This window comes from Falco punctatus (assembly GCF_963210335.1).
Source record: "Falco punctatus genome assembly, chromosome: 7".
Lineage (NCBI taxonomy): Eukaryota > Metazoa > Chordata > Aves > Falconiformes > Falconidae > Falco > Falco punctatus.
Genome location: NC_137587.1, coordinates 29,396,800 through 29,411,394, shown reverse-complemented (window position 1 = coordinate 29,411,394; position 14,595 = coordinate 29,396,800). Strand labels below are relative to the sequence as shown.

The window sequence follows — 14,595 nt, the reverse complement described above, 5'->3', positions numbered from 1 at the left end:
TCTGGCTGCTCTTGGAAGGTGGGAACTAAGACTGCTTCAGGCTTAGTAGACACTAACATCAGCAGTTTATCTGTCAGTGCAGATCCTGAATTCTTACTGGGATTTTATTACTGACATCAAGAAGCAAAGTATGACTTCATTTTAAAGTTAGTTTTTGAAATTCAGTCCTGTTTTTATACTTTCCCATTAAGGAATTAGGAAAGGAATAGGAAAATCCTGTTTCTGACACTTTACTAGTGATCGCAAAGACTTTAATCCAAAAAACCTACAGATGTACCAATATTTCTAAAAAGTGCTTGCCTGAAAAGGCTTTGTTCTTATCGGTGTCAGCTTTTTGCATGGTAGTAGTTATAGACTTTCTGTTGTATTACAACACAATCTTTCGACAACATGGCCTTTGCAATGTTAGTAAATTGATTAAATTAGACTTTTGAGTCAAAGCCTTCACCTTGCCATGGCAATACCAACTGCTAACATATTTCAATTTGTTTGTTGCAAACTTTTTTTTTTTTAATTGCACAGTTTAGGTACAAATCAATGTTCAATCTGCACAGCATGTTAATTTAAAACCAATCTATAATAGCAGTACTAAGCATTATGCTTGTCCTGCACTCCTGTGCATTGCTGAATGTTGGTACAGTTGTACTAATAACTAGAAGGGAAAAACAGCATGGATTGTTGATTGGCAGATGCTGGTATGTCTTTTAAAGGATTTTTTTAGTTCTAGTGTACATATCAAAAAAACCCGAACTCCACGCTGATTGTCCCAGAAGCTTTAATAAACTTTAGGATATAACTGATCATCTGGACATGTTGGTCAGCTGAAATTGTTACTCTATAGAGTACTTAGTATAGTCAGTCACTCATGTATGCAGGAGCCCATTTCGATAACAGTCTTAGCCCTAGGAAGCCTTTCAGAACAAATTTATTTTACTCTGATTTTACTCTCTTATATTTGTGCAAATAAAAATAATAAAACCCCCCCATACTTAGTGTGTTTTCTGTTAACAAAAAGTTCTTAATGAATCAGGGCTGTTTTTAAAGGAAAAAGAACGTAGATTCTTGAATCGTAAATGTATGTAGCATGATTTTACCATTACTTTCCTCAGATAAACTATATTATAACTAAGAATTCCAAATTGTCTACCAGCTATAACTTGGTATAAAACATATTGTAGGGTTGTGGTAATTTACTATTGTATTGCAAAATTACATTGGTAAACGTACATTTGTTTGAAACTTAGTGATTTCATACACAGTATTGTATGCACCAAGAAATTAGATAGATGGAAATGACAGCAAGCATCTGATACTTCTTTCACGTGCTGTTGAATGCCAGTAATTCTCCCAGCAACAGTTATTGACTAAAGTCTATTTGTAGACAAATCAATACAGGTTAGTCTGTAAGATAACCGAGTAAATGACATTAGCCATAGTCAATTTAACACAATTTCTTGTCATGTCTTCCAGATTCCTATACTTTGTAAATCTAACAAAGTTCCATTATAAATAGATTTCTATCAGAAAGTATAATCTTCAGAGTATTGGGAAGAACTAAGGAAATATCAGAGCCCATGACTTCTGGCCCTAAGTATATATTGTACACTCATTGCTATTCTCAGGACAAAGTGTCTTGCCATCATTACCCACCTGGGAATAACAACAGAATATGATGTCACAGTCTACGGCTGAAAAAAGGAGCAGCTGAACTATTTCTGGACAAGTCTTTTTAACTGCCCTGCTCTTACAGCATTTAGCTCATAAAATGGCTTTCAGAAATAATTCAAGGAGTACAGAAAGTCAGTTATTAAATATATGTGTTCCAAAAGAAACAAGTCAAGAACAATAATGGAAGAGGTTATAGTAAATTCTTCAGAGAAGTATTTAATTTTTCATTAAATAAGATGAAAGACTTTTGAATACATTTTCAGGTGCTGAAAATGCTCAGTGCTTCTCTCTTCTTGCATCCCCATGTTTCTGATAATTGATAGATTACGGATGTATTTACTTTTAATTTGAACCAAGTTCCTAGCATTATTTGTCCAGTTAAATGCACACTGATTAATGACATTTCTCAACTGAAATTGCTGAGGCTTTTTCTTTTTTCTTTCCATATACGGGCTGAATATTAAACAGAAGATAAAGAAAAGTGCCTTTGCTTCTTAAATAATGCAGCCGAGAACAATACAGACTGTTCCAGATCAGCACAGTGACAAAGGAAGGATATTGTCACTACTACTTCTGTGTTTTATATGCAAAACGGCAGAAACTGATCTTCCAATTTTACCCTTGCAGAAAGTCTGCAAAGCAGAGTCTTTTCAGTCTATACAGTCACAAACTGAAGCCAGTTTCTCAGGCTTCCAAGCCTTTCAAGCTCTTTCACCTCATCTCATGCAGCAAAAGGTTGGTTGTTTTTTTTTTAAGAATGTGCAACATCACACAGTAGCAGGTGATACAAAGATGCAAGAGATGTCAGTGAATGTTCTAATAGATGATCAAGCAAGATCCAGATCAACTCTTTAACAGTTAACATAGGTACTGTTTCTTTGCTGAATCCTAAGTGACCAAATTATTTTCAGGGAGAAGCAAGAAAATTGAGTTGGTGAAATGCCATTGGTAGGACAGGTGTATAAACAGTGATGCAGCCAAGTTTAAGCAGAAGTTGAAGTACTTCTTTTTTTTTGTTGTTTAAGAAAAATGAATGCAGATGAGGTTCAAAAAGAAGGGAGGACAGTCTGGAGAATAAAATTACATTGAAAACAGTGTAGAAAGCACAGAAGAAAAGAGGAATGAAAACAAATGAGAGAAAGCAAACTGAACAGTTTAAAAGAAACCCCAACAACGCTTCAGAGATACGTGTTACATTATAACCACACTTTGTACTGTGAAGTGTGACACAATTTTTTTTCCCTACAAGATGCTGTCGTTAACCAAACATGTTGATCTCCTTCTCATTACATAATAAACAGTGGTGACTAAGCTGATGCTTCTTTGCTTAAGGATATTTATTTAAATGGATAGGGTGTACAAAAAATTATAGGCAAAACTTTTCCTGCAAGGCAGTGATTTGGCTTTCTCTGCAAGGATTTCAAAACACATGCAGTACAGTGTAAAAACATCTTCCAATCTTTTTTCTGGAGTGCTTGGAAAAATCCTTGTGTTATATGAAATCATCTGTCTAGCCTAGAGATCCTGCATGCCCTTAAAGTGTAAGCCACAGGCACGTGTGGCATCTTATGAAGTGACCCTTTTATTCTTAGTGAACTGAGTTCTCAGTAACAAACAACATAAATTTTAATTATTAGTGGCATAAAACCCAGGCACTTTCTTCATATTCAGTATCAGACTATTTAAATGTTAATTGCTATTTTTCTCTGACATTTATGACATTTGCACTTACTGTTTCATGCAATAAATTGACAGCATATAACTATAATCATTTGATACTAGATTAAAAAGCTTCACATAGCAGTACATTTGGAAATGTTTCTGATCTACGTCAACAAATACAAAATTTGTTGTGTGTGTTACCGACTAACTGGAAATTTTAAGTTCAGATCTAATCACACACCAGTCAGCAGTACTGCAGAAAATTCAATAACCATTTAGTCAGCTATGCATTATTGACACAAACAGTTCTTTCAAACAACCTTTAAGCAGAAGTTTTGATTCCATTTAAACTGAGTGCATATACTTAACATAGTAATGAAACATTTTGACATTTTATTCATTGAATAAATTAATTATTTCCCTGGGTCAACTGCCAAAGAAGTTCCGCAACCTCTATCTATTTCTGAAAGTTTAAACAGTATGTACCCAAACTTGATCCTACCCGTTCAGTGCAGTAACATATGAAGAAGCACAGAAGAACAACTTTGGGTAGGGTAAGAGGGAAATTGTATAATTAGGAAAACTTTTGGAGAATAAATGTTACAGCAATTGCATGGAAAATACAATCTTTCTCAATACCACAAAACACCTCAGCACTATGGAATAAAATTTCTAGAAAGAGTGTCCAAAGTCCTATTCATGTTTTATTTTTCCGCAGTTTCACCACATACCTTTTCTTTCTATCCACTCAAATGCATAAACAATCATCTCAGTAGTTTAAAATGTCAAACGATGTAAAGCTCAATCATTACCTATTTTGTCAGATATATTCACCTTCTTCTGTTAACGGACAGTCACCCGTAACTTATTGCTTATTCTCAAGCCTCAGGAACTCAGAACTTTCTAAGGCAGTTCAGCTACCTGACGTGTAGTTTCAGCTACTGCTCAGGTTCCAGTAAACTCCATCAACATGGAATCATTAGACACAGGGATCTTACCATGTTGATAGATGAGGGACCTGGTTTTAAGCATTAGAATGTTTTGCTTCTCAAAAAAGAGAGCAATCTGTACCTTGGTATTTGCAAATTATCATCCCTGATTATCACCTCTGTAAGAAAAGATTTCTCTCTCCTAAACAACTTTTAACATTTCACTTCTTACTCAGATGTGATGCACTACCTGGATCCTTAGTTTAACAGAATACTGGCAGAAATACCAGAATGATACTTAATAAAGACTGAAAACGGAACATATGAATTACTCACATTTTTTACGTCATTTTCATGGTGAAAAATATATTCGAACAATGCCTGTCAGAAGAACATTTAAAACAATGTCATATTTGAAGACAAAAATTGATATTATTTTAGGAATGCAGAATCTTGATTATGTTAGGCAGAAATTAATTCTTTGTGAAAGCAATCACATTCACACTTCACAGTTGCTGACATTTACATTTAATTAAGACTTGAAAAGACAAAAACTATAGATGTGCTACATTGTCATTACAGAAATGCATTTTAATTCTTAACTTGTTGCAAGAGATTAGTGGAATTGTCTCTTATCTTTGGTCCTTAAAGTCACTTTACAAAAAAAAAAGGCAGCTATAATTTGAAAGTGAATATAGATTTGAAAACCTAGTACCATTTTCATGACTTTTTAACCGTAAAACCACCAAGTGGTCTAACAAAGACATTTTGCTATGTATAGTTAGGTGCTTATGCAGTGCAAAATCTACTTAAACATAGGTTTATTAAGAATGTAAGCTAAGCGAATCTTGCCTTAGGGAAAAAAATAATCTAAACCCTTCAGAATCTTGGGATCTGTAAAGGAACAACCTATTGTTACTTGTAAATGATAAATGTTAATAATATTGTGCTTCTGAAACTCAAACACACCACCATAATATCAAAGCTTAAAGAAAATGCATGCATCAGCTGTGCTGTGGTAACTGCTCATAAGCCCCCCAACAATTGCCCGACACTGTAACTGCATCTTGTTTACTTCTGTAGAAAGCTAAGCCAGTCATACTACCTTGTAGCTGTTCTGCACCAGAATATAGAAAAGTATGTAACAGGTAATGGGGATGGCATTTTAAGTGAAGGAAATTATGTTGAAAAATAGAGACTGGAAGCCTCTATTCCCAGAAATGTAGGATGGGTGCTAGTAACACAAAGTTCCATTGAGCTGAATCTTGATCTTTTTCTGCATCCAAATCTCAGGTCTTAATTGCTTCAAAAGAACAAAATGTTTTTCTAAATTCTTATTATTCATTATGAAAAAAAACCCTAAAAGAAATTATTACCCCATGAGGAAAGAGATAAAGAATGAGACAAAAGTCTTCTAAGGGCTTCCATGACTCTTCTGCCAGCTTTTCTTAGACAAAATTCTTCAATTATTTACCTTATGGAAACTAGAGAATTACTAATGAATTGACACGTCTGGTGAGGAAAGTAAACCAGAACCTACTTTTCTTCTACTTTTGGTCAGAAAAGACTATGAACAGATGATTAATGAATAATTACACATAAAAACACATTTATAGGGAGAGGAGAATAAGTGGATAACAAAAGAATCAAAAATAAAGAAGTAGCAGAACATTTCCTCCTGTAGTTCAGGGAAGCATTCAGTAAAAGTGAGTAAATCTAAAGTGATAAAACAGATGTTTTCTTGCCCGTCTGGCACAAGGAATTTACTGCTGTTATCTACAGGCCCTGACCTTCAAAAGGATTTAAATGACTGAACATTCATTTGGATAAAAATACCTAGATTTATCTTAGTAACTATTAAAAATCCACAAGCTAAAAAAGAGAAAACTTCCTGTTTCATGCCATAAACCAGTTGCTAACTGAGATTTACCAGAGGCTTTGTCTGGCAACAGCTGATACTTCATATATCTACTATGGGGTTTCGGGTGACAGTCCTTAACATGGCTGATGCTAGGTCAGAGAGAAGCAACGTTCCTGTGTACTTCAAAACATCAGAAAACTTAGTCATGCAATGAAAAGATAGATAACCTAACTTAAAAAAAAGATGTGATAAATATACTTTGCAAACACATAAAGAAGAAGTAGGCAGGAGGAGTATATACCACCATGAATACACGGCTAATTATGTGAATTTAATAGTTGCAAGATTTACCGTCTTTTTGGACCTGTGAGAGATGACAGCTCAGAGTTTTAAAGCTTTAATCAATAACTCTTACACAGAGTGCAGTTTGCAGTCTCACCTCCTGCTTTAATGTTGTCTTTAGCCTTAATGTTGTCTTGTTTAAAAAAACTATAAATCCATGTAGCTCCAAATTTAAATTTAGATCTTACATTCTGCGTGAAGTGTTAATGTCATAACGTATTAGCTTCATAATACTGACAAGTACACTTGCTGCCTATGGATGTTTCTGTGTCTGCTGCTCTACATTTTCTGGCTTAAGACACTTTTCATACAAAACTGAAGGAAGACAGAACTACCCCATTGTTCCAGAAAATGCTAATTAAAATTGTTAAAAATATTTATGTTTCTCATTTCTGAGAGCTGTTGCTGAGAACTAAACATTTGGTATGAAAGCTAACCTACCTACTTAAATAGTATATAGAGTTACCAAATGATTAAAACCTAGCTGTCTTCAAGCAGAAGAACTAAGTCTAGTTTCTTATGGATGTGTCTTGTGTTTCTTAATCCTTCCCAGGTTTCTTACATTCTTCCTATATGTATACAGACTATGATGGATTTAGAATAACATGTGTGCTGGCTGACTGCTGGCAAGAACATATTCGACAAAAGGTCTGCAGTTTTTTCAAAGCTGATAAAGAACTGACTTATAACTGCCCTCAGACGATAGTTTGGAAGTCTTTCATTATCTCGCCAGACTAGAACTTACTATATTTGATATTGATTCTTCTGCCTGGTTTGGTTAAGTGGCTAAGGGACAGAGGTATAAGGAGTGGTGAAGAACCAGTGCAATCTCACAAAATTTATTACCTTTGAAAACCACATTGAAAAGCAATGCCCTATATCAGTCTAGATCAGGTTTTAAAAGCAAAGGAATTTGTTAATCATTAGGAAAATTTATTAATGGAAGTTTTGGACTGGAAGAGCTAATTTCCACCAGCAGATTATTATGTATTGCTAGTCTTCTAATGGTGTCCATCACTACGTTTCTCAAAATAGACTGAATACATATGGGTTCTTTCAGCTCTAGGTTGCTAGTCAAATGTAGCTCCTGAGAGTGTGTTTGATGGTTGTTTGATACCTTGTGCAAAAATGGGTTGTTGGTCTTAGACCAACAGTTGTTTTTTGTGAACAAAGAACACCTTCATCTATACAACTAACTGGTTGTGTTGGGGAAAGATTCAGCTGAAAAGCCACAGAGTGATAAAACATTACACAACCTTTAGGTCCCTTCCACTCAGAGCTAAAACCCGTAAGCTGGGCAGATAACCTTGATAAATTTGTGCTATTGGCAGCTAAGTCTTAGTTTCAATGTCTGTCAATCGTAAGATCTTAACTAACAATTAAGCAGAATTCTGAACAAAAAGATGATTTTTTTAATGTAAAAAGTATTAACTCATGCCATAAAAACAAAGAGAAAAATCAAAACCATTTGAACACTTTTAGGTCAGAACTGCCATCTATTTGTACACAGAACTGCATCTCCAGACACTAAAGTGAGTTCTGGTGTTTTTTTGCTTCCTTACTTTTTTTTTTTAGCCGTCCTTCATCATTCCTATGCATAGTTCAAAGTTATTTACCAATGGAGTATTTTATTCTATACAAGTGTTTTTCCCAAGTTATACTTTCAACGTAACCTCTTCAGACATATTTTCAATTTCAAGTCTTGTAATCACCACCAAAATATAAGTAACGCACTACTTTTTCTGAATTTCACGTCTATAACACAGTTCATCATTGTTTGTATGCCCAATCCCACATACCATTACATTAGAATCATAGCAGAAAATAAGTAAAAGACATCACAACATTAAGCAAAATAGTTACATACCTTTGCCAGTTTGGGTTTTTGAGCATATTTTGATAAATTCAGTCGAGACAGATTTATGAAAGGGCCATCTGGATTTGTTAGCATTGAAGCCTGAAGGGGAGAAAGAAGTTTTAAAGTGGGAAGATCCCCTACACTTCTTCTGAAAATTTTCAAAATATTAGTAGCACACAAAACAAAAATACCCAAAGAAAGCACTTGTAGAAGCATTGCTCTACTGTGCAGTACAGACTCTTCTTACTGAATTTCATCTTTTCTGAAAGCCAGGAATTTGTCCTTCTCCCATACAGTCCCTGAAAGAGGTTGCATGAATTACTTTCTGGAACTGCCTTTTTCTTCCTTCTCTCCACTACTTCCGTAATGTGCTTAAGCATGTATTTTGGACTAACTGGTGGATGGACTGAAGGGAGTTAGGATACACAACAAAAAAATCTTCAAGAAAGATTTAATAAGATCAGTTCATACCTGCAATAGTGAGAAGATATCACATTTTGTCATTAATGTGATGTTAATCTGTATTACATATTTGTGCCAGTTGCAGTTTATTGATCTTACCAATAGAATGAGAAAAAAATCATGTAGTTTATTTTCTTTATCTTCTGAAGTGACAGACACTGAGACATTAGTAACTATTTTCAGTAAACTGAAACACTCGGAGAAGGTTTCAACATAGTTATAGTGAAATCATGTCATATTCTTTTCATGTCCTTCAGTGAATAAAAACAAGCCTCACAGAACTTGTGACTTTGGAATTTATGTGATTTTTTGTAAACTTGTGAATTTATGTACATTTTTTTTATATAAACAGACTAGCAAACTAACAAGAAATAGTATTTTAAGACTCTTAATTTGAAAACAGTTTAAATAAAAAATTAAAACCGCTCAACTCTGAACTTGAGCTTAGATGCAGCTTTTAGGTCAACTACGATGACACTGTATCAGATACTATAACCAAGAAAGCCATAGTTTTGAGAACGGAGTCAAACAACTTACTGTTCCTAGCCTGGCGTATCTCCCAGAAGCACTAGTAATTGGACGAGCTGTGAGAGCTGTTCGAGGTGTTTTTATAGCTTGTTCCATAGTACTTGGCCGTCCACTTTGCGTGCTGGGTCTCACAAATCCTGTAATAGGTCTTCCTGATTGAGTTACTGGCCTGAAGATGTTAAGCACATTATCCTTACTTGAGTGGTATTTATCAATAGAGAATTTAAACACTTATATGTGAAGCACTTCATTTTCAGAAGTTAAATTTAGGATTTTCTTATTTGTAACTAGTCACATTTTAAAAAAATAAACAATCTCATACCTAACAGCTGGGCTGGGGCCTCCACCTTGGCTAGTTCCAGGGAGTTTCAAAGATGTTCCTGGCCCTATAAAATAAGAGCATTTCTCACTTCACATTGAGATACTACACTCTTGTCCAGGGGACTTTAAAAAATGATTGTGTTTTACAATGAACTCGAAATTTCTTTGCTCAAACTGAGGGGACATAGCACTAGACAAAGAAAACGAAAAAAAATACTGTACTGTACTACTGATGAATTGTCAGACTATTGCAAGAAACCTGCCACAATGAACTTGGGTTTCTCCCTTTTACCCTCCCCATTCTCTCCCCCACCCCACTTGGAGTGAGCGAGTGAACGGCTTACTAAGTGGGGCTTAGCTGCCTACTGGGGTTAGCCCACAATTCTCAAGAACATCTTAGCAGCAACAGGCAGCACCGAAGTAAGAAAGGTTACTGAACAATGAGATCATGCTGATTTGGAATGGCAGTTTTCTACCTGGGACTAAAATAGCAGCTAAGTAAAGTAAGCCCACACTTTCAGCTATAAGGCAGATGGGTAATGATCTCTCATGTCATTAGACCCATGTAGGACCCCACCTACAATTCAGCGCACCATAAAGTTCAAACTCATCCATATCCAAAGGTCACCAATGAAAATACGGAATTGGCTTGTGCTTAGGGGAACAGATGAAGGGTCCCTCTTTCCACATATTTGTTTTGACAGTGGATCAGTAAGAATTACTAGCTCCTGCATGTACACATTCCATCGCCTTCACTGACATTTGATTATAGTCAGTTTTTCTAACTTCCTGAGTGTCTGACAGACTGCTTTAAAAACTTGGTTAAAAGCAAGATATGACATTTATACCTTCTAGTCTGTTCACTGCTTGTTACCACGTACAGAAAGAAATGAGACTTAAGTTCACATAGCCAGTTTTTGACAAATCACCGTTACTCATTTACTAACTTTCCAGATACTTATGAAGTAGTTTTATTCCAAATGCTTCCAAGAACTGAAGTTGAACTGATAGGCAGAGTTTCCTTCCTTCTTTCCCCCCCCCCCCCAAGATAAACCCCAAGCTTGCCCTTTTTCAGTCTTTTCTCTCTCCCACCCTCAAGCTGCAATTATCTTTGCGATATTACCAGTCCACTGTTCAAGCAAATTTAGTAGCCTTGCTCAAATTGGTAAATTCTAACTCAATCTAAATAACTTCTAGCTTTTAATCCATGCTAACACCAAGCACCTCTGACTCTTTAATTATAGTAGCCACCTGGCTACAGCTGTATTTGAAGTTAAATAATACAAAACAGGTATTAGTTGCGATGTCCTTGGTAAAACCAACTAAACATGTAAGTGATGCTAAAATAACCACCAAAACTCAGCATTCTCTCTCTTCTGGCTGGTCGCACTTAGGATCTCTGTTGCTTACCCGCTCTTTATATTCCTGTGGATCTTGATTTATCGACTCCATAAGCGAAAGGGTGGACAGTCCACCCAGCAGAATTTCTTACATGATAACTAGGGCGCTCTTCTGAGAAATGGAGAAAGTGCCTTTCAACTTTACAAGCTAGCAGACAATGAACTGGTCTTCCACTTTATGAGCCTTTTTTTAAACAGTTACAATAATATAAAAAAGGTAGGGCATTAAAATCCATTTTCCAGACCTGTTCTTTTAGTAACTACAATTGTTTTGTGCTTTTGGTATACTGGCAGAATGTTTACAGCGTTCAGTTCCCTTGATCCCACCCCAGGCAACTCAGTTCTTACTTTAAGAATCCCAACTGAACTAGCCGTGAACAGGCATCAAGAGGCCACAGAAGTGCACATGGCCGCTAACAGCAACAGAATTTACGAGCGTAATTTCAGCAGACTGCAGATGACTCCCTTAACTCCCTAGTTAATGAAATAGCTGTGATTATCCATAACGCCTATCAGTATAAGTTTCTGAAAAAATATGTTGTCAAGATAACACTTTTAAACAAGGTTACAGCATTAGCTGATAAAATTGATGGTGTTAGGAGTCCAAAGGTAACGTACTGGGAATTTCCTGTAAAACAATGCTATAGAACATTTTTATTAATAAACAAGACTGATGAAGAATTAACACAGCAGAATTATAAAATTTAAAAACTGGCAGAAGATAGATTTCCTTATATATGTGTGAAAAGGAACCACAGAAAAGCAGTGGTTTCCAGTGGACCCTATACAATTTAGTAATTACTTAATAATGCAAGACTGAGAGCAAAATCATTAAGATGGTTTAATCTGGAAAATAAGATATGCACAGACACAAAACTGAAATGGAGATGCAACCGATGCAAAAGGATTTGAACTGCTTAGTAAGGAAAGTACAGGCAATACCAGTCGTAATATGGGAGGTATGACCACACACTTCTAAATTTGTAAGCTGTAATTATAGTGGGGGAGGATAGCCTGGAAGATTTGCCACAGTGAAAGACCCTGAGTCAAGATCAACTGGCTAACACACTTTTAACAGCAAAAGAAAAAGCTCACAGTCAGCAAGGACCCATTATTATTATTATTAAATCATATGTAAAAGTGGAAGTGATCACAGAATCACAGAATGGTTGAGGTTGGAAGGGACGTCTGCAGGTCATCTGGTCCAACCAGGCTCAAGCCAGGCCACCTAAAGCCAGCTTCCCAGGGCCCTGTCTAGATTGTTTATGAGTATTTCTAAGAAGGGAGACTCCACAACATCCCTGGGCAACCTGTACCAGTGCTCGGTGATCCTCACAGTAAGAGACAGTGTTTCCTGATGTTCAGACAGAGCCTCCTGTGTTTCAGTTTGTGCCCACTGCCTTTGGTCCTGTCACTGGGCACCACTGCAAAGACTGGATCTGTGCTCTTTGCACTCTCCCTAGTGAGATCTGTGCTTACCTTTTATATAAGTGTAACAAAAAACACTTCAGGTGTAAAGTAAAATCAAGCTGTAGAAGAAAAATGTATTTTCTATGTGTCAGTAGACTGTTGTCTGGTTTGATCACTGCAACTGAAAAAGCATGCAATTAATTGGAAAGGGTTAAGAAGAGAGTGTAAAGACAACTCAAAAATTAAAAAGATATACCTCAAAATGGAAGATTGTTTAGCTTATCAAAGGAAAGATCACTGGATGACTTAATGACAGTTTTAACTACTTACTTTGGAAATATACCTTTGAAAATAGAGACTTCATATCAGGCATAAAATGTGCACAAAGAAGCAACAGCTGGAGCTATAGCTGATAATTCCTACTAAAGATATGGCATACACTGATAAAAGCCAGCAAATTTAATAATTTACTAAAGACTGCAGGGGGTTCTTTCTCTCTGGGAAGTTCTTATACTTTCTGAAAAATTATATCCAAGCTCAGGCACATCTAGTGGATTTGAAGCACCAATAGCAAAGTCTTATCTCAGTGATTCAGGAGTGCAGGCTATATTATAATAATGGTTTTCTTTGGCTTTGAAATCTGTGACACATTATCCAGAAAGTCACCTTTTTCAGTTTAAATATAGTATGAACGTATTTTTCTAGAATGCCTTATATCTCAATAATATTCATCAAATAATTCTTCTTGGCAAATGGTCTCTACCACAGGGGGCATATAATCAAGTAAAAGTCTAAATTATATGATTATGCTGTTTTAAGACAGATACATGTAATTAGATTATTAAATTGCATAAACACAACTTGAGTACTGCTTGACTGTTTATATGTGACCAAGCATGTAATGACAATTTTTAAAAATTTAATCAGAGAAATATGCAATTTCCTACTTCTATCCAGATAAGAAAAGCTTTTAATGCTTCAAATATTAGTTCTGGTCTGCATCCAATTCTTTCCTTGAACTCCTTGACATGGTAGGCGGTTGAGAGATGTATAAGATGCATAAAAATTCCCATGTGGACTGTACGAAACAGAGAAAAATAGAAATAATGCCAAAATGTAGTGGAAGACTAATTACTGCCCACTTAGTAGGGACCTGACAAAGGTTAAAAGAGCTGCATAAAAGAAACAATGACAGGGCGGAAGAACTGCCCTGGGAACGAAGAAAGGAAAAAGTAGAGAAAAGCAGAATAGAGAAAAACAGTTCAGAAAATGTTTGTGGGAAATGATACAAAAAGGTGATGGCAAGTTTGGCCAGACTGTTGCCTACAGTACAGGCATATGGATGAGATTCACAGTACATCAAGGGTGTATCTTTTTCTGTAGTTTCCCACAGTGCCTAAAGAAGCCAGAAAAGAGTAAAAGAAATCAATGCACTGATAGAAAACAGCTAGTGAGTACAGAGATGTAGAGGAAAAGCTGACAAAACACTGTTTGCCTGACAGGCCTGAGGACTACGCCAAGCTCATTATCTCACCATTGCCATGCAACCATAAAACAAACTAAATCTTTTCTTGTAGCTAGAAGCCATGTAAGGTCACCTCAGTATGTACTACTTTATGCTAGATGACAATCCTGACCAAAAGCACTCTTGTTGCTTCAATGTATTTAAGTGAACGTCATTCTTACGTGCGACTTGAGCAATGGCATTTTCATCTAGTATCACCTCTGCGATTCCCTCTTCATCCATATCGATTTCATCCACGTACACCATTTCTGTCAAAGCTCGTGTTTTCAGGCTCCAGGCAGCCTGAATAAGGATAAAGTGAAAAGAAAAATATCTTCAAGACACCAAGCAAATAATCTAATCAGCAATTTTGCCTTTTTTAATTATTATTCCTGTCACATTTTTAATAGGCTTGAAGAAGGTACTGACTTAAAACAGCTGGGTATATCCATCAGTTGCCTGACGGAAGTGGAAAGGGGAATAAAACTTTAGACAACTCTTTTGGAGTGGAACAGCTACAGTCACTGAGTTTGGAGGACAGAATTTCATGCCTCATGAAAAGTTATGCCTAATTTAGGTCACAGGCAATCCTCTTGAGATCTTGTACTTTTGAAGAAACCCGCAGCTAGCAGTGCCATTCAAAACCCACC

General features: G+C 36.1%; 1 protein-coding gene across 1 annotated transcript in view; it reads right to left on the bottom strand.

The window, feature by feature from the left end:
• The window catches only part of TTC8 (tetratricopeptide repeat domain 8), a 53,635-nt gene that overhangs the window by 17,591 nt on the left and 21,449 nt on the right, over positions 1-14,595 (bottom strand). Inside the window, exons 3-7 of the mRNA XM_080395112.1 lie at positions 14,128-14,248; positions 9,633-9,696; positions 9,320-9,479; positions 8,330-8,419; positions 4,596-4,640 (exon numbers count right to left, since the gene is read on the bottom strand). Of these exons, the coding sequence (XP_080251238.1) occupies positions 4,596-4,640; positions 8,330-8,419; positions 9,320-9,479; positions 9,633-9,696; positions 14,128-14,248 (480 nt within the window). The remainder of the gene's footprint in view (positions 1-4,595; positions 4,641-8,329; positions 8,420-9,319; positions 9,480-9,632; positions 9,697-14,127; positions 14,249-14,595) is intronic.